Source organism: Danio rerio, chromosome 22, assembly GCF_049306965.1.
Source record: "Danio rerio strain Tuebingen ecotype United States chromosome 22, GRCz12tu, whole genome shotgun sequence".
Lineage (NCBI taxonomy): Eukaryota > Metazoa > Chordata > Actinopteri > Cypriniformes > Danionidae > Danio > Danio rerio.
Window position 1 is genome coordinate 23,366,125 of NC_133197.1, and position 25,331 is coordinate 23,391,455.

Genomic DNA, 25,331 nt, shown 5'->3' on the forward strand with positions numbered 1-25,331 from the left:
TAAAAAAGTTATTTTGTTTACCATGATAAAATTGCTAATGTTTGAAATTAGACACGTGATGTGTAAAACAAAATGTAAACAGACCCAATTTGTGAACTGCTTCAGTTAAGCTTTGTATTTTAGTTACGTAATTAATTTTGAGGATTTATCATATGGTCTAAATACGTAATAAAATGCATATTCGCATTCACTGTACAACACTAAAATAAATGCAACAGTTTCCTGCATTGCGGGCGTGACTGCGGATTTTTAAAGAAATCCTAGAGCTGCGATTGGCTCGATTTTACGCTTCTATGCAGTGATTGGACAATTCTATGAGCAGCAAAGAGCTGATTGGCCGCCTGGCCTGCACGCAAAATTCAAACGTACGAATGCGTGCTCTGTTTTGAAACGGTATTTGTAGTTCAGCTCAGCAGCACTGACACATGGATTTACCAACTTCGTTGTTCGCTTAGATGAGCCATAAACATAAACATGTCGTTTAAAGTAGCGAAATCGGAGTGTTTGGACTTCAGTCCACCGCTTGATTCTCACTGTAGTCGCGATAAATCCGGTAAGGAAAACAGCAGTTCGATTCCTGTGCTGAGTTTACTTCAGTTTTCCAGAGCTCCTTTCGTGTCGTTCGGGACGATCAAGTTGGGATCTTCGAAATCTTTACCTTTACGAATTGAAAATCCCACTGATGATGCCACAGCTACAGTCATTGTGGATAAAATCTCAGCATCCAAGGGCTTTTCGGTGGATCAAATGTCGTTCACAATACAGGTAATAGCAAATATACAAATGATTATGTGTCATAAATGTGTAAATATGTTAATAGAAAGCATATTAAACAAATTTAAATGTCCATTTGTAGCCACGTATATACACAGTGAATGTTCACAACTGCATAGAAAAAAATTAATTTTTAGTAACTACAGTATAACTACTACAGTAGATTAAAGTGAAGGACTTCAGTTTATGAGGTAACTAAAACAATAACTATAGTAACCTATTTTATGTAACGTCACCAATACCAAGCTTTTTACAACTAGGCATGTTATACCACTTTAATTGAGTTTTACTATAGTAAATTGTGGTGTATACCACAGTAGTTATTGCAGTAACGTTATGCCAGTTCACTGTAGCTAATACTGCCTACATCATGCTGAAGTATTCACATTGACTAAATGTTGTAAATACAATGCAGTATAAAACTATTAATTGCAACATTATTTTTCACATGTGGTCATGCTTGATGCACAAAGCTATTAGTAGTTTAGCAAGAAATTAAATTTGTCATTTATTTATCCAAATCTGTTAACATTTCTTTATTCTGTGAAACACACACAGATGTTTGGCAGTTCATTAGACTGAATTTGTCAAAACCATAATCTGAAAAATTACCATAACCATTTTTGCATCAGTTTGTCACTATTATGTAAGCCTTCTAAAGTTATGTCATCATTTTGCCATAAATAACAAGAACAACAAAAAGTCTTAATTTCATTAAAGAGCTAAATTCTGCAGATAACTTTGTTGTAAACCTTTGTTGCTTTTTTGCACTAAGAACAGTGGTTCTCAAACTGTGGTACTTGTACCACTAGTGGCACACAGGCTTGCTTCCTTCTAGTGGTACGCGGAGGAATGAAATATTTCATGTACATGCTACACACATTAAAAAATTTATCAAAAATGATGTAAATATTATGCCATATATGTCATATAGCCTATATTTCTGAGGTAATCAGCCACTTTTTTTTTAACTGTGCACTGCAGAGATGTAGCTGCTTTACTGGTCCTTCTACTCTATTGTATTTCAATATCTGTCAGTTTAAACTGCTGGTAACACTTTCCCCGACAAGCAAATATAACAAAGTTATAAAAAGTTTTCCCACATTTGAATTTAGGCTTAACGCCAACTTTTGTCTGTCTTATCATAATTTTAACAGAAAATGACGGGTCTTATATCAATAATCCACTCTCTGTTATCTTGCAAAATTTAGAAAGTGCAATGAAAACTAATTCTGTAGCTTCTGTGAATGTATACCTCTGCCAGCATGTACACTGAAACAAGCAGAACCTTAAAATGCACACTGCTTTACCACCATTCATTTAGATAAAACAAATTGAATGAATAAAAACTCCAGGAGATCCTGGAATTAGATCCTTTCCCATTAGAGAATAGTTATGATCTAACGGATAGGATATGAACAATTATAATGCCTTTACTTGAGTATTAGTGTTTTGTTGAGGGACTAGGAGTATATGATGATTTATGGTGTTGAACACAGACATTAGATGTCTTATAAGTAAGGCAGGGCCACTAAACAATATTATATCAATCACAATAAACTATATTTAGATAACAATGATAAGCTCTGGAATTTTAATTTTTTTTTACTAAATAAGAGCCAATCACACAGCAGAAATGTGCAACAATAGGAATCTAGTAGTGTGTTGATATTAGAGATGCATTGAATTTTAGGCTGCCAAAAATTATCGGCCACCAAAAATAGGTAATGCTACTGAAAGGACCCTCTAATTTGTGGCTTCAGTCATTGTTGGGATACTCCTTTTAAATCTGGAAGCATGAACAACTGATTTGTATTGTTATTGTTCAATATGGAAAATAATTAATTGAAATTGGATTTTTGCCATATTGCCCCTATGAGTAGGGTTGGGTATCGTTTGGGGTTATTTTTTGATACCGGTGCTAAACTGATACTGTTAAAATGGTACCGGTACATGAACGGATACTTTTGAGCCATAAAATTATGGTGGATGTCTCTAGAAAAATGTTGCAAATTCAGAAAAATCTCTGAAAATCATATGCTGATTTGGTCCGGTGCATACCGGTTACATTTTGGTTCCCAACCCTAAGTATAAGTTTGGAATGTATATGGATAAATAACTTAATATCACACGTTATATTTTCCAGCCTGAGGACAGTATCATTTTAACTGTTACATGGACACCAGTGGAAGAAGGTGGGATTCGAGAACTCCTCTGCTTTATTGCAAATGGCATTGTCAAACATCAAGCAATATTGCTTGGGAAAGCAGAGACGACAAAAAAGAAGAAGGTAATCAGTTATAGGCTTCATTATTTGATTTATTAAAAAAAAAATCATTACTTGTGCTTACAAATATATATATATATTTATTTTTTAGAAAACCTTGTGGGATTCAATTAAATCCAAGAAGGGGGTACCTGCACCTTCAAAAGAGAAGAAAGTGTCAACAATGCCTATCAAATCTGTAAATAAGACGTTTCACGTGTCTCGTCAGTCACAATACAGAAAAGACAGAACTTCAAACCCATTGTCCCCATTAAACCAAAATGGGTCCAGAAGGGTAAACACACCATCATCTACTCCTGAGATGCCAAAGCCTGCTTTTATAACTGAAACTTTTGATAATGTACATTTGCAAAAAGACTCGCCAGTGGTTGTCTTGGTGCCAGCAGAAAGATTGCTTGATACACCAGGTAAAAAGGATGCACCTTCTTCACGTCAAATAGAGTGCAGAGAAATCACAAGAGTTTTGAATAAAACTCTCTCTCCTGCCAGCACCCCAGAGAGGTTTAGAAATCCATTGTCGTCAGGCTTTCAGAGTCCACTTCCTGTGATTGGACAATTTGTGCAGGATAAAAGTCGAGAGCCAGAGAAATTGTCTCTGTCTGTAAAAGATGCTCTGGATGTTATAGGATCAGATCTGTCGCATACAGTAAGCCCACCGAATGCTTGCTCAAGCTTCGATTTTTCTGATTCTCTGGAATCTGACAAACCGGACCCAGGAGCGTCCTTTAGAGCAAGAAGAGTCATTTCACCACCAGTTGAAACTGCTGACCCGAGGTTGACTTTCTGTGTGAAACCCAACAAAGCCATAGGCATTGCATCAAATCAAGATGAATTTAGGCTCAAGGCTTTACCTTTTAGCACCGCCACAGTGACAAAGTCAATTAAAGTAGATGACACCCATGTCCCAGATGACCCCAAGACGTTTCCTGTTAATTCTGCCACAGTGGTCAAAAGCAAAGCAGATGCTTCTGTTGAGAGTCCAGGACTGCGTAAGAAGAAAACCTCAAGGCGCAGACTCTTGGAGAAGACATTGGAGCTTTCAGAGCCTAGTAATGCAGAATCCAACACAAGTTCTCCTGACAGCTTCTCTGCTCTACCAGTCATCAACTCCGATTCAAGTCCAGATCTGCCACTGGAATCGAAAATTTGTCCAGTTGCAAAAAAGAAGCCAACTTTAAATTTATCCCCTCATGACCAACTTTTGTCCTCTATTTCTCCCATACGACCTCAAGTTTTCCCCTCTGTTAGTAATAGTCCGTCAAGCAGCTTAGAGCTGTCAGCCAGTCATTTCTCTGAAAAAGTAAAACCAAATCTTTTGGAGAATCAGTTTCCCGTGCAAAGCAGGACATTAGTGCAAAGTAAAAAAAGAAAAAGCGATGAGTTTTTGAGAGGTCACTCAGAAGACAAGTCAAACATCCAAGCAAAAAAATGCCGAGCTCCTGCGCAGGCAACTGAGAAACCAAGTCAAGAAAGAACACTTACTTCAAGGTCTACATCTGGACCACAACGAAAAGCTGTTGGTGAGTCAAGTATGCGCAATAGAGCTGTGGCAAAAAATCATTTGAGACATTGATTCTGAGATTTTCAAAATGCATTATTCCAATGCTTCCCAATTCCAGTCCTCGGGAACAGCAGGTGGCACTCTAAGCTAGTTTTAACACCAGATGGCACTCTATGCTAGTTTTTAATGGTATGCTCAAATTCTTACGAGTAAGAGTGCTTGTGCATTCATGAAGGTTGGCTTTTATGTCATAAGATTAATGTAAAAACAACTCACTTTGAACACTTAATGCGCTTGAATCAATTTCAAGCTTTAAGTATATTTTTAGGTATGAGTGGTATTTGTAAGGAATTAGTTTCAAACAGAATAAAGCTGATTGTAAAGCATACAACGCTATCAGAATCAATTCAAGAGAGAATAGCGAAAAACTCAGAATCTACACAAGATTTCTCGAGCGATTTACTGTAAGAGGTGTTTGGATGTTGTTTAATTTGAGACTTTTTTTCTTAAAGCACCCCCAAGCTCAAGAAAATTCACAAGGTTTCCACCAAAGAAAATCTCTCCAAAAACAGCTCAAAAAGGTACAATCCTTCTTAAGAATATCCTGAAATACACTTGCTATTAGTATGACCAGTCAGCTATATGATTTAAAACATGTTTCACTGATGTAGATGCTCGGTCTGTGAAGTCAGCCAATAGCTCAACTCGAAAGACTGCGAGGATAGTAGCTGTGGCACAGGCCAGACTGACCTTTATGAAGCCGACACAGACGGGTATGCTTTTACAGCTTTATTCATACAATTTTATGTATTTGTAAGATGCATAGTTACTTATGTTGTAAAATCCTGACAGCCATTCCAAGGCATCCATTGCCATTTGCGGCAAAAAACATGTTTTATGATGAGCGATGGATCGAAAAGCAAGAGCGAGGCTTTACTTGGTGGATGAACTACATTCTCACTCCTGATGACTTCAAAGTTGCTACTGAAGTTACCAAAGGTAGGCACTTAGTTGGAGTGATTGTATCCTAAAGTAATTGGATATCAACAAAGTTCTCATCTCACTTTAATGTTGTTCCAAACGTGTAAGTTATTTTGTTCAACTTTGGAGCACAAATGAAGATATTTCAGGTGAAACCCTAGAGCTCTCTTACCTTTTATAAACAACAAGGGTCCCAAGACCTTTAAAGTCCAGAAAGGTACCAAGAAGAGTCAAAGGTCCAATCCCAATTCTACCCCTTAGCTCTTCCCCTTACCTACCTTTCGTTTAGCATGATCACGTGAAGGGAAAGGGCTAGATAGCCTTTAAACTGAGATTTTCCCAGACCAAACTCGAAACCAAGGGGTACACAAAATAGAATAGGGCCAAAGTATTTCACAGTGGTTCAACCTTAATTTCATGAAGCTACAAGAACTTTTGTCTTCACCAAAAAAATAACAGATTCTTGTCTTTAGCTGATGCGCATGGAGCATTTTGAAAGTGTTCTTGGTATCTTTCTAAACTTTGAATTTTTAGATGGTTTGAATGTCTCAACCACAGTTGTGACATTATTGATAAAGTTCAACATCTCTCTGGCTATCGATTTCATCAAAGTCTTAGTTGTGTTCCAAAGATGAATGAAAGTTTTATGGGTTTGGACAACTCAGGTTGAACATTACGAAGTAATTTGAGCTCCTGTCTCATAACCTATTTCGTTGACTCTTAGTGAATGCCTTGTCATTAACTATGGGGAACGACAAATTCAACATACCAAAAGCACCAACAAAAGAAGAGATGTCTTTTAGAACCTACACAGCACGTCAACGGCTCAACCGCCTTAGGCGAGCAGCTTGCAAGCTTTTTACATCAGAAGCCATGGTGAAAGCTATCCAGAGGCTAGAACTGGAAGTAGAAGCCAAGAGACTCCTTGTGCGAAAAGACAGACATCTCTGGAAAGACATAGGTATGAGATGCTGAAGTATTTTAACATTGTGTTTGTTTGTTTTTTTGCATAGGTTTGTTTAAAAATGGGGGGAAAAGTAATGTTTTTAAAAAGTCTGTTCTGTTCACCAAGGCTGCATTTATTTGATTAAAAACCAGTAAAATCAGTCTTTTTTCTGAAATATTATTAAAATAAAAAAATGCATGTTGACTGTTTAAATTTATTTTTAAGATGTAATTTATTCCTGTGTTTTTAAGCTAAATTCTCATCAGTGTTTCTTGATTCTCTAGAAAACTGCTTTAATCATCACTGTTGAAATCTGCTGTGCCGCTTAATATTTCTCTGAGAAGCAGGATTTGCTTGTTTTAGGATTCAGAAATGATAAATAATTAAGAAGTATTTATTTTAAACATAATAAATGCCAATGTCACTTTTGGTCAATTTAATTCTAGGAATTAGGGCTGGACAATTACATCTTTTCAGCATTGATATCTCAATATGATCATTTGCAATAATCACATTGCAGGATGCACAATGTTGAGTCTGGGTTTTAGTGTTTAATTTGCATTTTGTTTTGAGCCTTGTGACTATGAGGATTTTAAAAGCATTCAGGAATAAAAAATTGTACCGTTTGTAACTTAAATCATGATTAATTTTCTTGAATTATTTTTATTGTTTAATTACTGTATCGGATTACTGTTTACACTGTTTATATAATGTATTTCTATTGTATCTTTTTTATTGATCTATGCTTGTATACAATATGAATAACAAAATTTGTTAGATTTTTCCAATATCGTTCAGCCCTTATTTGGAATTATAATTGTTAAAATCACAACGATCCTTTTGAATAATACTATTCAAATTATAGTTCTTATTATCAGCAATGTTATTTTATTGTTCATATCATTTCTAGCTGGTTTTTGCCTGAGGATGTTAAGTTTTTAGCATTTTAATGAATGAATTAGATTTTCTTAAGCTACTGCTTTTTCTTATTTTCTCAATTTTTATTTCTCAGGTGAGCGCCAGAAAGTTCTCAACTGGCTCATATCGTACAATCCACTTTGGCTGCGAATTGGACTTGAGGTATTTACTTTTCATTGTAAAAGCATACTGTTTGTCTCATCACTTGCTGAAAATTCAATCAGCCACATTTTGATCCAATGCATGACACGTCTCTAACTCGTTCTGTGTTTCAGACAATTTATGGAGAGCTAATATCACTGGAAAGCAACAATGATGTCATGGGACTGGCCATGTTTATTCTTGGGCGTCTGCTGTGGAACCCAGATTTAGCCGCTGAGTTCAGACACTCTAAAGTGCCGCATTTGTATAGAGATGGTAACTTAATTTACTGTATTTTCAATATCTACTGTATTTTACTCTTAATTTTGCCCACAAGAAATGTTTAGCAACCTTTACTCCAACGTGACACGCATTCCTCATTTAATGTAAAGAAAGCCAAAAAATACAAAGCTTATATACCTCATAAATATAAAAATAATTGAAAAAAATTTTTTTTTTATTGCTCATTACACAGGAATCAGATGTTGCGACCTTTTTATTTTTCGATTTATGATGCAGGTTCTAGAAAAATGAAATATTAAATGTAAAACAGTGGGTGTGGCTTGTTCTTTCTGCTGCGAGCTGATTGGATGTACTAAAGTAGGCATTTTATAAAAAAAAAAAAAAAATGAGAAATGGGGTTTACAATAGTTATTACAACCTAACAGACACCTCCTGCTCACCATTTTGGTTTGTTGTCAAAACTGACAGTTATAGTTGGGCCACAATCAATACCTCAAAATCACGTAATCTGAGAATTTAATAATAAAAAAAAGTAGGATGTGCATTTCCAGATTTCAGATGACATGCAAAGATGAATTGTTCAAGACAAAACAGGCAATGCGAGCTAACAAACTCATATGGTTAGTTTTGATTTCATTTTTACTTTCAGTTTAAAGGATTTGTTTGGAGTGAACAAAACTAAAATACATGTTTATAATACATTTGTAAATGTTTCATTATTAGACTATTCCTGTTAGACATTTGCATTATTTCTGAAAAAGGTGACTTCCAAACCAGCGGGTCTTTATTTATTTATTGCAATAAAAAAAATAAACATTACTGTCTGGTATACAGTGTATTAAAGTAATTTGATTTGTATTTACTGCCATTGTTATATTGTTGTTTTTAATGTATTTGTTTTAGCTAGTGGCTCTAATTACTGTATAATGGACCCTTTTCACAAGACTGTTATGACACGTTTAATGGTAATCTGCATCTTAAATCCTTGAAAGTTTTTAATATTTTGTATTTTTTTTATTTTTATGAACATTTATATGTATTTATGTAAGAATTATATCATCTTTTCATCAAATTACAAAAAAAACAAATGACCACTTATGCGAGGTGTTTCTAATGCAGTGTCTACGGGGCTTAGACAAATTTGACTCTCTTCTGGCTGCTATCACTCTCACACAATCCCCTCCCTTTTCAGAAAGTCTTTCAGCAAATAAGATTGGAAAAAAAATAATTTGTTGTACTCTCCTATTCATTGCGCTCTAAGTTTACCTATCTATGACGTCTTCTGCTGTTGAGAAACCCAGAAATGTGAAAAGGGTTAAAAAATTTAATTCAATTTGACTTTTGTTGCTTTTTCTCACCAGGCCATGAGGAGGCACTGTCTCGCTTTACACTGAAGAAACTAATCCTGTTGGTCTGCTTTCTGGACAAAGCTAAAGAATCCAGACTGATTGAACATGATCCTTGTTTGTTTTGCATGGATGCTGAATTTAAGGTAATTTTATTTGCTTATTTGTGTACAATGTATGTATTTTAAATATATATTTATATTTATTATTATTATTATTATTTTACTTTGGGCATCATATAAGTAAAAAAATAAATTCACATTAGCAAATAATCTTTTTTTTTTGTCATTTAGTCAAGCAAAGATCTGCTGCTGGCTTTCTCACGAGACTTCCTCAGTGGTGAAGGTATTCTGTCTCGGCACCTCAGTCACTTGGGTCTCGCAGTATCCCATGTCCAAACTCCCCTTGATGAGTTCAACTTTGCCGTGAAAAAACTCGCCGTTGACTTGAAATGTGGCATCCGTTTAGTGTATGTTTGATTTGTTTCTTGTTCATGAGTCCTAAAAATATGGCTTTTGTGACCCAGGCCAATGATGATATTAAATATTTTTATTTTCAGACGGGTCATGGAGCTCTTTACTCTGGACTGGACTTTGTCTCGGAAACTGCGCATACCTGCTATAAGCCGCCTGCAGAAAGTTCATAATGTTGATTTGGCACTGCAGGTTCTGAAAAACAAAGGTGTTGACCTTCGAGATGAACATGGTGAGCGATACAATTGTTGTATTTTTTTCTGAAATATAATTAAGGTTCTAATATGCCGTGTATTAAAATATTCTCTCTTTCTCCTTATCTCAAAATAACAACCTTGTTTCTGCTTGATCACGACTTTAAATTACTTGTGATCTTGACAAAACATAGGGGCGTTTAATCAGAAGAGCCATATAATAATATCATATGATATCATGGACATATACACTACATATTCTGAGCATGCGTCAGTGCTGTCGCTACATTTGTACAGTGCTCCCAGGACAAATGTCATTTAATCGCACTAGTCAAGTCTAAAGCCAGTCTGAATATGCTGGACTTTTGTGCTGCGAATGTGTGTAGTAATGAGCAAACAAAGCCTAAAGGCAGAACATTTCATAGCTAAGATTTCGTTTTTTAACATTTTTGTATGTTATGAACTTTTGTGCTAAACAAGTAACGATATTGATGATAATACAGTCATTTACTGCACTGACCATAAGGCAAAGTAGCACCAACTTGCACTAAATTGTAGGTTTATGCTAGTTTTGTTCAATAAAATCAGCAAACAATGTACATAAAATATGACAACAAGATGCGGCGGTGCTAGAAACTTGTATTGTTGTCGGCTAAGTGAAGTAATGGCTAGTTTTTGAAGTAACTTTTAATGATGCCAGAGAACATAACTCAGTGCGTCAATGTGCATACTGTCCACCCTAAATTATTGAATATTACAAATGTTATATACCATTTAGATCAGAAAAGTGGAGATGCAAGGATATTGATGGTTCACATGAATCGTTCATTACTCAAATCACTCCCTCCGTTAGAATTAGAAGTGAAAGCTGGACAGGGGCTGTGTTTCAAGACATGGATTAGAAATTTAACAGGTAGGGAGGATAATACCTTTCCATGCACTCAAACACTCGCTCTTTGTCGGCGATCACTTATCCTTCGATATAGAAACGTAATGTAAAATTATAATTTTGTAATTTAAAACAAATATTTGCATACTGACCACCGTATGTGTATATGTCTATATATTTATGACTCCGGGTGGCCAGTCCTCCCCTGCTCCTTGGTCCCAAATTCATTTCAAAGGAACACTACCCTGTACTAAAATGGCAGCTCTATTGACGCATTCCTTACAATAGACAATAGCAGCATAGGCAGCATCTAATGTAAATATTTGTGATATGATATTATCATTAAATGTGATTTAAATTCATGATTAATGGTATATTTTTAGATTAATGGTATATAGAATTATTTACATTTAATATTCACTCACAGTTTTTATATAGTGTTGGTTCCTGCTGACACACTAAGTTTGCTGAATATGTGAATTAGATTATGATGAATAATTGTGCTTTTGATTTAATGCATATTTTTTTATTAATGTAAAAACGTGAGTCCCTCAGAAGCTATTTTGATATAAAATACTGCGCGTAACAACTTTTGATATGTCAAGATCATGAGAAAACAAGAAAAATATATTAACGCATAACCACTAAAGATTTCCAGAGATAATAGTGGTGTTCTGAAATATATATTTCTTTGCTAAAACAGAAACAGGAATGCACTTGGCTGATTAAAAAAAAACATTTTTTTTTGTTAGTTTATCAACTACAAAAAAGTTGTACAAACATTTAAATTGCTCTTAAGGCATTTTTAGGTAAACTTTTAATAACAGAATTATGCATCTTTTCTAAATTGTTGTTGAAGTCTAAACAGTTTAAAGGCGGTTGTTGCCTAATAGCTTTTTTTTATGAAAGGTATATTCAGACTTGCAAAAACTAGACAAAAAGGTCAAGCTTTAAAATAAAGTTTTGTTAGTTAATGTATTTACTAACATGAAAAACAATGAACAGTTTATTAATCTTAGTTAATATTAGTTAATCAAGCTAATGTTGTTGGAGCGTTAACTCTCAGTGCATTAACTAATGTTATAAACGGCTGTCTGGGTTACTTAATTTTGATTGGTTGGTTGTGACATTTCAAGGTGCGTTATACTGCTAGTGTTAAATATTTCATCCAAAAACTTTGGATCACCATGACCATTAATGAATGCGTTTCAAATTTATTGACCAGCAGACACATGTAAATGTTTATGCAAGTATGTCACGTTGCGGTTTTTGAAAGTTTGGTGCCGTCTTGTGAATAAATAATAAATAGTTTTGTACATGCTTCAGTCAGTTTAGTTTCTGTCAGCGTTTTTGACAGTTTGGCGCCATCTTGTGACTGAATAATGCAAAAGTTAGTATATACTACATCAACTGTTTTCATTTCTGTCAGCTTTGCGTTTGATTAAATATTTCAGCTCTGAACAATGTCTAATTTTTATGTTTTGTGGCAAGAACCCTTGCAATAAGCAGAAAATAGTTAATCCAGGACGATTGTTTTTGCAAAATAAAACCTTCAGTCTTTCAGTCATTACAACAGCCCTAACTTAACAAGCACAACTTTGAATTTTATTAACTCAATAAAGGTTGAACTATGATTAATAAATGCAGCATGAGATTGTTCATGCTTAGTTCATGTTAGTAGATGCTCAGAGGACCATTATTTTAAAGTGTTACTGACAAATGATGCTGTATAAAATGATAAATAATGTACAGTGCATATATTCAACATATTGATAAACTTAAAATCAATTATTTTCTTCTGTTCTGGTCAGTGATTTTGGCTATTATATTATAGGTTGCTTAAGTTTTGGTCAATCACTACTAACTAACTAACAGTTACTCATCAAATATTATGTATTTGGAAGCTCTACATTTGTTGTCTTTGCTATTTTGAAGGAGCAAACATTGACTCCAGAGACATTGTGGATGGACATAGGGAAAAGACCCTAAACCTCCTGTGGAAAATCATATTTGCCTTTCAGGTATCCGCCATACCATATAGTCCAGCCTCATTTGGATCATTTATTATTTTGATTATTATACGTGCTTAAATCTAGACCTTGTGTTCTGTTTTTATACTTCTGTCTGCATAGGTGGAAGTGCTGCTTGATGAGAATCAGCTCAAAGAAGAAATCAGTTTCCTCAGGAAAACCTGGAGAACAAAACAGAAACTGGCCTCAATAATGGCTAACAACAGTGTTACGGTGTCGAGAATGAAGGCGAGACGAGCATTTGAGCATCCCAGTCAGAAAGTGACGCTTCTTATGGACTGGGTCAATGCTGTTTGTGAGTTCTACAGCTTGAAGGTGATTAGGAAAAAGTTTCCTTGTGTATTGAGTTTTATGTGCAAACGTTTTATAATAGAACACTCACCATTACAAAACTGATTATTACAGATTACTTATTATTTTTTTAAATGAACAACAAAATAACATGGAAAAATAAATTAACAATAATCATTGAATAAATGTTATACAATCTTTTTATTATCTGTCAATCCCAATCACATGTCCAGAATTATTAATTTGACTAAATTATCATTAATTTGACTAAATCTGCGGAATAAATAGTAAAAAGGGCTGATGCAGCTTTTAAACAGAAGCCAAGATGTTAAAAGATTTAAAGTAAATTAAAAAATATATATATTTTATCTACTATTGGGAAGTTGGAGGCTTCTTAAAGATCTGGTCGAATAGTGTATATGAAACCTATCTAACAGTGAGGTCAAGGCTAAAATATCAAGTTGCCTAGAATTAAACGGAGATCAGATCCTTTGTAGTCGATAAATTGGTAAATTAGGATGTGTATCCATACTGACCTTTAACACCTTCGACATTAGCCTGTGTTTTGTTGTGTAGAGATATTTCTGGTTGTATAGGATCTTTCTTTAAAACAGCATCTTTCTCTTTTCTTTTTTTTTTTTAACAGGCTGAAAACTTCACCGTGTCATTCTCAGATGGTCGTATCCTCTGCTACCTCATCCATCATTATCATCCTGGTCATCTCCATGCAGAGGAGATTCAACAGAGAACCACACAGACCATTGAATGTGGTCATCGTGGCAGAGTTGAACTCAATAACTCCTCCAGTGACTCGGATTGCTCTTTTGAAAATTTGGCCACAATGCAGTCTGGTAAGTTGAGTTGAGTTGCCCAAAGTTATGTTGGCTTCTTTGAAGCACTGTTTCAGGCCATGTCTACACTAATACATAGTCATTTAAAAACACAAGTTTCTCACTATTTTGGTGATGTCTTTATCTAAGTTTTTGCACTTCTCCCAGTATGTAATACTAGCGTTTCTAGCTTCTCCTTTGTTACTCGCAGCAACTGTTGGTCCATTAAAAAAATCTCTGTTTTTCCTTGACATGTTGCCACAATGTTTCAAAGAGCCAGTAACCCAAAAACATCAGGCAGAAATGACACAGGTCGAAGCATGTTTTTTCATGTAGTTTTAGTGTGGATGACCAACTTTAAACAATTAAAAACAATACTTTGGAGTGTTTTAGATGAAAATGCTTTTTTTTCAAATTTATTTAGATTTATTGTAGATACAAGCTGTGTCTCCTTTCAGAGGCTGCAAATCCTTCACAGCCTTGAGCATCTCAAGATTCATTGCGCAAAAACTCCTGTTTAAATGTATGAATTTAGTTTATTTTACTTGAATATCTTAACACATGTAAAAAACAAAAAGAGTATGACGTGTCTTACTAAAGAGTGATTTTATAGCGATTTACATTTCTTATGTGTACATGTATGGACCAAAGGAAATGTATTTCCAGCTTCTGTAAACCTTGTTTTGCCTTCTGATTGCTTAAAATAAGTTTTTAAATCACTTTGAAAATATCAGAGCTTATTAACAGCAGCTGTTACGGTTGCCTGGTGATGAGATCCTTCCTCTGTAGGCTGGATCGTCTCATTTCAAAATGCTCGGTTTACCCTGTGTGGACTTCGAAGGACTCCTTCGGAGGATGCAGTCTCTGAAATGAGACACAGCTACTGTCTCAGAAAGCTTCCAAATCTTGACACATTTTGTTTCAAAAAAATTTATCATGCTGCCAAGTTCATGTGATTTTTGAGTAATGGTGCAATTTTTTGTAAACTTTAAGGGCTGCATATAGGCACAAAGTCTAAAGTGCATGGCGCAAAAGCATTAAGGACTTGTCCGAATCCCCTTTTGCTATTTCAAGGATGGAAAAATAAGTTCTGCGCCATAGCGCATGGTCTAACAGGGTTGTGCTTATTCTCTTAAAAGCCGCGTTTCCAATATTGTGCCTAAAGCGAGCGAGCCAAGGCCGGTGGCGTTTTCAATGTCACTTCCGGGGCCAAAGCGGGGCTTTCTTTGGGCCTAATACTTTGGGCCAAGTGGGGCCAGCTGGGGCGTAGTGAAAGGAGAGGCAGGCAGTTTTCTGATTGCACATGAGAACATGCGCCAAACAAATAAATAAATAAGGGAAAGAAAACATCTAGCCTTATAGTCTGGGGTCTTTTTGCGTATGATCACCCTTATGTTTCCCTTTTAAATGTAAGGCTGCTGTATAAAATAATAAAGTAGTTTTATTTTTTAGTGACATTCTTTGCTGCGTCCTCCTTTGTTTCAATAATGCATAATAATCATCACACCATATTAAAAACACAGCAGACAATAAAGGTTTTCGAGAGTTTTTGTCAAGTTTAAAATGTGTGTTTGTGCTCGTTTAAATGCCAGACAAGAGTGCTCCTTCACAGCTCTGTTGATGCTGCGAGCGGCTTTTATCTTTATTTATTTTGGAGATAATACACAATATAAATACAACAGAAAGACATAAAACTTGAGAGACTTTAAACAATATAGTGTCATATCTTGATAAAATAGCCTAAGCTATATTAAAATATAATTTAAAGAATTACAAATATCCGATATATATAAAATCGCATTAAATAAATAAACCAATATAAAATAAACAAAAGCTAGCTATAACAATGTAGGTAGCCTATATACAATACATAAATCAAACCGTTTTAAAGCCACATATAGCCTAACTTTCATTTTACAAAAGACCTATCTGTAAAAAAAAAGAAAAAGATTTGAGATATTTTCTAAAAACAATAATTAACACCGGAGGAGGTTTGAAATATTATTTATAAAGTATTTGGAAATGATGATATTAATCAAATCGCGCAAACAGAGCATTATTTGGGTGAGTGAAAGCAGAATCTTGCCTACCTTTTTTTCTGTCACCCAGTCCTGCGCAGCGTAGCTTTAAACGCATTGGGGGTAAGTCCAAACACAAAATGTGTTCTATATCCTCAAACAAGTGTTTATGTTTTTTATATGATGTGGTTAAATTTATAAATGAAACTTTAAATGAAGAGCTTTAGTGAATAGCTGCGCAACGAATATGGCTATATTTTATTAGGCTACTCGCTCTTGTGCTGAAACACTTAACACGACGTCTATCAAAACGAGGATGTTATAAAATATGCCATTTCGAGTTATAAAGGAGAATTTCTGTGGCTTTATATTATGGATGTGAGCGCTCACTGTGATGGGTCCCTCCGTTAATGGCGAGAGCACTCGATGCACAATGCCAACAGTCGGTCGGCGAGTAAACAAATGTAATGAATGGAAATACACAGGTCTGTGTGTATTGACATTTCATGTACTGCTGTACAGTAACGTGTCGTTTGTTTGTTTCGGTTGTCTTCATTTTAATGGTTTCGTTTCGTGATGATTTTATGGTGTGCTTTATCTGCCTCATTCCCGCTGAAGTGGGCGGGTTGTGTGTCGTTTGATTTGGGGACGTTCTTTGGGCGGTGTTTGCGTGACGTGCTGCTACCAGCCCGACAGTGGAAACGCGACATGATTTCAGCCTCATTACTCAACCTCCCGGGCTATTGGCCCGGCCTGGCCCGATTAAAGCCCTGGCTCATATGGCCCAATAGTGGAAATGCGGCTAATGAGTTATGGGCAGGGCCAGACGAAATCTGCAGACATTTTTTGCTATTTCTGCTGAGAATTTTGGTAAAAATCTGTGAAAAAACCAATTAGATCTCCCATTCCCTTTAAGAGTCAGTTTTGTTGCACCATGGCACATTTGCTATTTTCATGGCGGACTTTGTAACTGAAAAAACTGAACAGACAAACTTAATGCTTTACTAGCGAGAAAACAGTTAAACAGACCATCTGCGCGAGGATAAAGAATGAGGCTTCTCTATTCAGCCTCTTTACTTGCTTTTTCTTTTTATTCTTTACGTTACTCCTTTATTTTTGTGAATAAGGAAACAGTGTTACGATGTACACACTCCACTGAAGACATCCACTAGCCTACATATTTAATTTAATTTGTTAAGATGTGTTTCAAATATATTTCTAAATTCAGTTCTAATTTCCAGCAAACGAATGTATAAATGAATAATAGCGAAATGTGGTAAAAAACTGAGTTTATATATATATATATATATATATATATATATATATATATATATATATATATATATATATATATGTATGTATGTATGTATGTATGTATGTATGTATGTATGTATGTAATATCGAAACACATGTCCTATTTTTATACCCCATATGTTGCTACATACATCTCCAAAACCCGACAGGTGGACAAATCTAAACATGCTTTTATTAAAACAAATATAATATGTAATATAAATTGCATATAATAAATAATACTCCTAATAATAGCAACAACATTATAATAAAAAAATGCAAATTGTCATGAAAAAACACACTCATGAGTCCACAATGGGGATTTGCTATTTAAACAATGTGGCTCAAAACATAAAAAAATTAGGGTTGTGTTTGTCTGAAAAGAGCAACAAATTGTGGCAAACATTTTATATTGCGCTTTATTGCGCTGGGTGTATGATAGGGCCCTAATTGTTTAATTGGAAACAGATACATTACATTTAATAAATATAATAATCACAATTTTAATTTAAGCAGATTTACTTTCATTGTCTTATTAATTGGCATGTAAACGAATATTAATTTAAAAAATTGATGGCTATAACTGTATATGTGTTTCTAAATATGATTTGTTTTGGTTCAGAATCTGTTACAGTGGACTTCAGGGAGCTACTTGAGAATGAGAAAAGTAACTTTCAGTTGGTGAACACTGCTGTGTCTTATCTTGGAGGCGTGCCTGCTATGATAAATCCAGAGGACATGTCCAATACTATTCCAAACGAAAAGGTGAATATTTGAATCCCCTTTTACTTTAGATTAGTGGCAAATGTTATTTGTGGTTGTATAGATGATTTGTTTTTTGTACTGTGTGATACTATTTTGACCTGATTGGAAAACATTTTTTTCCCCACCCAGGTTGTCACTTGTTACCTCTCCTTCCTTTGCGCACGTCTTTTGGATCTCCGTAATGAAACAAGAGCAGCTCGAGTCATTCAGGGTGCATGGCGGAGATACAAGCTTCAGAAGGACATTGCGCTTATGCATGTAAGGCAATCGTGTTTATATAATGTCGAGCAGCCTGGAATTTTCCTCTGCTTAGCCTTTTTTGTCATTAAATATGTTTTACATACACAGGAAAAGAACCTGGCTGCCACTAAAATACAAGCACTTGCACGGAAGTTCATCCTGAAAAGAAGATTGATCCGACAGAATAAGGCTGCTGTTAAGATCCAAACATTATGGAGAGGGTACAGTGCACGGGAAAAGCTGAGAGTGCTGAAAAAAGAGAGACATTATGCACTTCAAAATGCTGCTGCAACCTTAATCCAGGTTCTCATTTGTTTATTCTGTATTGATTTGTTATGAATTCCTTTCATTAATAGATAATGTTGTTATAGTGATTTCAAATGGCTAATATAAAATTTTCTTGTGTTCCACCAGAAAACGTACAAAGCTTGGAGGGTTAAGAATCTCCTAAAGAAGAACCGTTCCGCCTTTGTGATTCAGGCAGCTTTCCGGAAATGGCATGCAAAGAAAATGCTGGAAAGAAACACTGCAGCTTTGCGCATTCAAGCATGGTACAGAATGCAGCTGTGTAAAAGACAATACTTGGAAATGAAACGGAAAGCAGTCTGCGTTCAAGCATGGTTTAGAGGGCACCTTCAAAGATCCAAGTTTCAGAATTTAAAGAAAAGACATCATGCTTCAGTTGTCATTCAGAGTGCATTCAGGGCCTACCTCATCAGGAAAGAGTTATCTAAAATGAAGCAAAATGCAGTCTTGATTCAGAGGTGGTTTCGAGCCTGCGTGCAAAGGAAAGCAGAACAGAAGAGGTATTTTGAGATTAAATCGGCTGTTCTCGTTCTGCAAGCAGCTTTCCGTGGTTGGAAGGTCCGTAAATCTGTTGCTCAACACCACCGATCTGCACTAGTAATTCAAACTGCCTTTAGGAGGTTTACTGCACAAAGGCATTTTTTGTGCTTGAAAAGATCAGCCATAGTTCTGCAACAGAGATACAGAGCTAAAGTGCATGGAGGCAAGTTCCGGAAAGAATACATGGCTCTTAAATCCGCTTCAGTGAGAATTCAAGCAATGTGGCGAGGACGAGCCGAGAGGAAGAAGATCAGTCAACTCCACAGATTTGCCAAAATCATTCAGTCAAACTATCGGAGGCATCTGGAACAGACAAGGTTTTTGCAAATGAAACGGGCTGCTGTAGTTATTCAAAGACAATACAGAGCTTTCAGAGATGGACAGAAAGTGCATGCAGAATACACCAAAATCAAAAGAGCGGCCATTATACTACAGAGTGCGTATCGTGGGAGGAGAATAAGACAAGAACTGCAGAGGAAAAACAAAGCTGCGACTTTGATTCAGTCTGTGATGAGAGCACATATGTGCCATCAGCAGTTTTTAGCTCAAAAACATGCTGCTATTGTCATTCAGCAGCAGTTTCGGGCTTTTACATTTGGACGAATGGAAAGAAGCCACTATATGCGATTGAGAAAGGCAACTATAACCATGCAGGCCATATATCGGGGTTCCAAAGTGAGGCAGAATTTAAAAAGAGAACATCAAGCTGCTACTGTCATTCAAGCCCAATTCCGAATGCATAAGGTCCGCATTCCTTTTGTTGCCGCAAAGTGTGCAGCTATCCTTATACAGCAGCATTATAGAGCCTATAAGGTTGGCAAAACTGTGCAAGCTACTTATTTACAAATGAAAAATGCGGCCGTAGTTATTCAGTCAGCTTTCAGGGGGATGAAAGTTCGCAACTACTTACGAAAATCTCACCAAGCTGCAAAAGTGATTCAGGCACATTTCCGTGGACATTCCCAACTCAAAAAGTACCGGAGACAACAGTGGGCCGCATCAGTTTTACAGCAACGATTCAGAGCAACGGTGACCAAAAATGCTGTCATGAAGCAATATGCAGCCATAAAAACTGCAACAATATGTATTCAGTCTGCTTTCCGCGGAATGGTGGCGAGAAAGCAGATCGCAGAAAAGCAAAAATGTGCTAAAATTATCCAAAAGATGTATAGAGCATACAAACAACGTCATGATTACCTTGCTCTTAGGAATGCCACAATTCGTATTCAGCAACAATACAGAGCAGTTGTAAGTGCAAGGCAACAGCATCAAAGGTATTGCTCCTTGCGAGCAGCTGCCATCACTTTGCAGTCTTCTTACAGAGGGTTGAGGGCAAGAAAAGAAATCAATAGAAGACAAAAAGCAGCCACTGTGATTCAGGCTGCTTACAAAATGTACAGAACAAGAGTACCTTTCCAAGCCATGAAACTGGCTTCATTGGTAATACAGAGGCAGTACAGGTGCCATTTACTGAGAAAAAAGGCAAGAGAGAACTTCTTAAAACTAAAGCAGAGTGCAGTAGCAATTCAAGCTATATACAGAGGAAAACTTGCACGCCGTGATCTTGCTAGAAGGCATTTTGCAGCCACAATCATTCAAAGAAAGTACCTTGCCTACAAACAAAGGAAGTGTTTTTTGACCCTTCAAGCTGCTGTTATATTCTGTCAACAACACTATCGATCCATTTTGCTTACAAGGCATGACCGAAAAGATTATTTGACTAAACGCAGAGCTGTGGTAGCAATCCAGGCAAGTTTCAGAGGGATGAATGTCCGGCGCCAGATCCGAAGAGAGCACAAAGCTGCAACAATCATTCAGTCCCATGTGAGAATGCGCATCCTCAACTTGCGCTTCCAGCGACTTCGATGGGCAGTCTGTACTGTTCAGCAACGTTTCAGAGCTAACAAAATCATGAGGCAAGAGATGGCAGCACTACAGGAAAAGAAAAGTGCAGCTTTGATTCTGCAAGCAGCCTATCGTGGCAAGAAGACCAGACAGGCTTTGAAGCAAATGCACCAAGCTGCAACAATCATTCAGTCCCATGTGAGAATGCGGATCCTTAACTTGCGCTTCCAGCGACTTCGATGGGCAGTCTGTACTGTTCAGGAGCGTTTCAGAGCTAACAGAATCATGAGGCAGGAGATGGCAGCACTACAGGAAAAGAAAAGTGCAGCTTTGATTCTGCAAGCAGCCTATCGTGGCAAGAAGACCAGACAGGCTTTGAAGCAAATGCACCAAGCTGCAACAATCATTCAGTCCCATGTGAGAATGCGGATCCTTAACTTGCGCTTCCAGCGACTTCGATGGGCAGTCTGTACTCTTCAGCGACATTTCAGAGCTAACAAAATCATGAGGCAAGAGATGGCAGCACTACAGGAAAAGAAAAGTGCAGCTTTAATTCTGCAAGCAGCCTATCGTGGCATGAAGACCAGGCACACGTTGAAGCAAATGCACCAAGCTGCAACAATCATTCAGTCCCATGTGAGAATGCGGATCCTTAATTTGCGCTTCCAGCGACTTCGTTGGGCAGTCTGTACTGTTCAGCAACGTTTTAGAGCTAACAGAATCATGAGGCAGGAGATGGCAGCACTACAGGAAAAGAAAAGTGCAGCTTTGATTCTGCAAGCAGCCTATCGTGGCATGAAGACCAGACAAACTTTAAAACAAATGCACCAGGCTGCCACCATTGTACAGGCAACTTACCGAGCTTATAGTGGACGTAAGCGGTATTTAGAAATGAAATGTGCTGCCATTGATATTCAGCAAAGATATCGGGCTGTAAATGCAGCAAAGCAGCAGAGAAAGAGTTATCTTAAAGTGCGTCAAGGTGCACTTGTTCTACAAGCGTGCTATAGAGGTCGTAAAGTTAGGAGGAACCTGCAACTACAGTGCCAAGCCGCTGTCTTGATTCAATCATATTTTAGAAGACACAAAGAGATGGTTAAGTACCAGGCCATGAAGCTGTCTGCTGTCATTATCCAGAGCCATTTCAGGTCATACATCCAGGCTAGAGCAGATCGGAAGAACTATCAACATTTGAGAAAATCTGCCATAGTCATTCAAGCTGCTTTTAGAGGACACTCTCTCAGGAGACATTTAGCAAGAAAGCAAGAAGCTTCTGTTATCATACAGGCCAGCTTCCGCATGTATCAGCAAAGGTCAGCATTTAAGAAACAGCGCTGGGCAGCCAGGGTTCTCCAGCAGAGGTTTAGAGCTTTAAAACTTCGAGATGAGCATGTGTGTCAATACCAACAGGTGAGGAATGCTGCTGTATGTCTGCAGAGGTATTTCAGAGGGATGAAGGGGAGAGAATTGGCTAGACGAAGCAAGGCCGCAAGAACTATCCAGTCCTTCCTAAGAATGTCTGTCCAACGACAGCGTTTCATGAAAGAAAAGGCTGCAGCCATTGCAATTCAATCTGCCTACAGAGGTCATTTTGCTAGAGCTCAGTATACTAGAATGCAAGCAGGTACAGTGCTCATCCAGAAGTGGTACAGATCACGCAAACTGGTCCAGGAGGATCGGAAAAGATTTGTTGCTGTTAGACAAGCTACGCTTACCTTGCAGTCTGCCTTGAGGGGAATGCTGGTGAGGAGGCTTGCAAAAAGAAGAAGGGCTGCAATAAAGATTCAGTCTGTGATGCGCATGCACATACAACGCAAGCGCTATGTAACTCTCCGTGCAAGTGCCCTGAAGTTTCAAGCTCATTACAGAATGTTAGTGGCCCAAAGAAAATACCGTCGATTGCAGGCTGCAACTGTTACTCTTCAAAAGCATTACAGATCTCATAGGGCTACATTGGAGCAGAGGTGCAGTTATCTGAAGACTCTCCAAAACATAAAAAAACTTCAGGCCAGAGTACGTGGACACATTGCGTACAAACGATTTCAGAGATTGAGAACATGTGCCATCACCATTCAGGTAATCACTATGCATTCTCTCTTGTCAACATGATTTTCTTTGGAAATTCAAAAGACGTGATTGAGCTCAATTGGGAAGGCCAAACTTTTTTCCCCCTTGCTATCAAACAGGCAAATTATCGAGGGATGATTGAGAGACGCAGGTTTCACCAACTCAAGGAGTGTGCATTGGTTATACAGAAGCATTACAGAGCTTTCATTCTTTGCCAGAAAGAGCGTTCAAAGTTTCTTCAGCTGCGACAATCTGCTGTTGTGATACAAGTAAGATTGTGATATCTGTTTTATCTTTAGACTTTTAGTTTTCTGTTTATAACCCTATTTGAGATATTACAACTTTAACTATGTATTGAATGTTCATGTTTGGGTTGTCTTTATGTAATCTCAGAGAGCATATCGAGCTTATCAAAAAAGACAAAATGCAATGAAAGCACAGGCTGCACTGAAAATTCAGGCTTGGTTCAGAGGACGCCTTGCTAGACGCAACTACATCTTAAAACAAGCCGCTAGTGCCACCATTCGAAGATGTATCCAAGCGAGACGCCAACGCTCTAAGTAAGAAATTAAAGATATTATTTTGTTTATTCATTTTTTTGCTTTGTGTAACAAGGAGTCGCAACCTGACAATTTTGATTTTTAAATTTGAAGATTTCTAGCAGTCCAGCACAGTGTCCGAGTGATTCAGCAAAGATGGAGGGAAACTCTCAGCTCAAGAAAACAGCATGCTGAGTTCCTAAAGTTGATAAAGTCTGTTATATACATCCAGGCGTTGTGGAGAGGTCGGAGACTAAGGGATTCCATTCAAAAGGTAATAGTTTTTTTGTGGGAATAAATATTTATTAGATGGAAATGGGTGACTGATGTCTATAAGGGAAGTCACTTTTGTTTTATAGCTTGTTTGCACCTGGGTTTTTGATGCTTGAATTTTAAAATAGAGGGTGTGAAACATGTTGAGCTTTTCTTTTGAACGCTTCCAGAATAGGGGTTCTTCAGTTATATAGTGCATCCGGAAAGTATTCATACCGTTTCACTTTTTCCACAATTTGTTTGTTACAGCCTTATTCTAAAATTGATTAAATTATTTTTTTCAAATTTCTACACACAATACCCAATAATGAGATTGTGATTTTTTTTTTTATTTGTTGTAATTTTATTAAAAATAAAAAACCTTAAAAATCACATGTACATAAGTATTGATAGAGGGTAAGATGAATGCTGCAATGTACAGAGATATCCTGAATGAAAACCTGCTTTATAGTGCTCTTGACCTCAGACTGGGGTGACGGTTCATCTTCTAGCAGGACAATGACCCAAAGCACACCGCCAAAAATGAATGAAGTGGCTTTACAACAACTCAGTGAATGTCCTTGAGTGGCCCAGACCTAAATCCTATTAAACAACTCAGTGAATGTCCTTGAGTGGCCCAGACCTAAATCCTATTAAACAACTCTGGAGAGGTCTGAAAACGTCTGTACACTTTTGCTTTCCATCCAACCTGATAGAGCTTGAGAGGTACTGCAAAGAGGAATTGGCAAAAATTCCCAAAGACAGGTAATTGCTGCCAAAGCTGCATCGACAAAGTATTAAGCAAAGGCTGTTAATACTTATGCATATGTGATTTTTCATTTTTTATTTTTTATTTTTAATAAATTTGCAACGATTTCAAAAAAAATCTTTTTTTACATTCTCATTATGGGGTATTGTGTGTAAAATTTTGGATAAATAAAATAATTGAATCCATTTTAGAATAAGGCTGTAACAAATAAATGTGAAAAAAGTGAAGCACTAAGAATAATTTTTGGATGCACTGTGTATCGCAGAAATAAATGCTGCTGCACTTTGTATTGTCTTTTACTGGTTTCTTTTGCATTAAAAATGTATATTCTGTTAACTTGTTTTAAAATTTTAATCAAAACTCTGTGAAGGCACATGCATTTGTCAAAAGTCAACAGATAAAATGATTTAAAGATCATATGTCAATGAAAATGGCTGTAAATGGAAAAAGCAGCATCAAAATTATTTATTTTATGCCACAAATATCTGGAAAACTGCCTTGTAAAATCCAAGGTGTAAAAAAAATCCACACATTTGTTTTGTAGGGTAAATCTGCTTTTATTAGGGTACTTGTGAAACTGGAGCTTTTAACTTATGTACACCCATACCATGAGCTTTGAGTAAAACATTTTGATAGTTTAAAAAAATGTTTAAATGTGATGTGAGTGAACCTCTCAGATTTGCACATAGTTTCTAGTTCTATAAAAGAGACCTTGGCCCGAAGGCTTATACTTCTGCAGTGGAAGTTAACTAAACCACCAACACACTAAATGGGTAGAAAATGCCATGGCTAGGCATGGGACGATAACCATTTTCAAGGTATTCCGCAGTTTGGAAAAGTCAAGGTTTTAAAG

At 36.7% G+C, this 25,331-nt stretch overlaps 1 protein-coding gene across 2 annotated transcripts in view; it reads left to right on the forward strand.

Moving 5' to 3' along the window:
• Nucleotides 1-387: 387 nt before the first annotated feature.
• Nucleotides 388-25,331, forward strand: part of aspm (assembly factor for spindle microtubules) — a 35,686-nt gene continuing 10,742 nt past the window's right edge. The window contains exons 1-22 of one of the 2 annotated variants that reach the window (XM_005161737.4): nt 388-765; nt 2,921-3,064; nt 3,153-4,581; nt 5,075-5,143; nt 5,234-5,335; nt 5,415-5,561; nt 6,268-6,504; nt 7,502-7,569; nt 7,683-7,824; nt 9,153-9,283; nt 9,431-9,606; nt 9,697-9,842; nt 12,629-12,714; nt 12,826-13,038; nt 13,661-13,865; nt 17,778-17,920; nt 18,050-18,178; nt 18,269-18,463; nt 18,575-22,927; nt 23,038-23,187; nt 23,312-23,478; nt 23,572-23,731. In XM_005161737.4, coding sequence (XP_005161794.1) covers nt 475-765; nt 2,921-3,064; nt 3,153-4,581; nt 5,075-5,143; nt 5,234-5,335; nt 5,415-5,561; nt 6,268-6,504; nt 7,502-7,569; nt 7,683-7,824; nt 9,153-9,283; nt 9,431-9,606; nt 9,697-9,842; nt 12,629-12,714; nt 12,826-13,038; nt 13,661-13,865; nt 17,778-17,920; nt 18,050-18,178; nt 18,269-18,463; nt 18,575-22,927; nt 23,038-23,187; nt 23,312-23,478; nt 23,572-23,731 — 8,883 coding nt within the window. In that variant the 5' untranslated portion in view covers nt 388-474. Of the gene's footprint in view, nt 766-2,920; nt 3,065-3,152; nt 4,591-5,074; nt 5,144-5,233; nt 5,336-5,414; nt 5,562-6,267; nt 6,505-7,501; nt 7,570-7,682; nt 7,825-9,152; nt 9,284-9,430; nt 9,607-9,696; nt 9,843-12,628; nt 12,715-12,825; nt 13,039-13,660; nt 13,866-17,777; nt 17,921-18,049; nt 18,179-18,268; nt 18,464-18,574; nt 22,928-23,037; nt 23,188-23,311; nt 23,479-23,571; nt 23,732-25,331 lie in introns of both variants that reach the window. The other variant, NM_001123373.1, reaches the window with a different exon arrangement.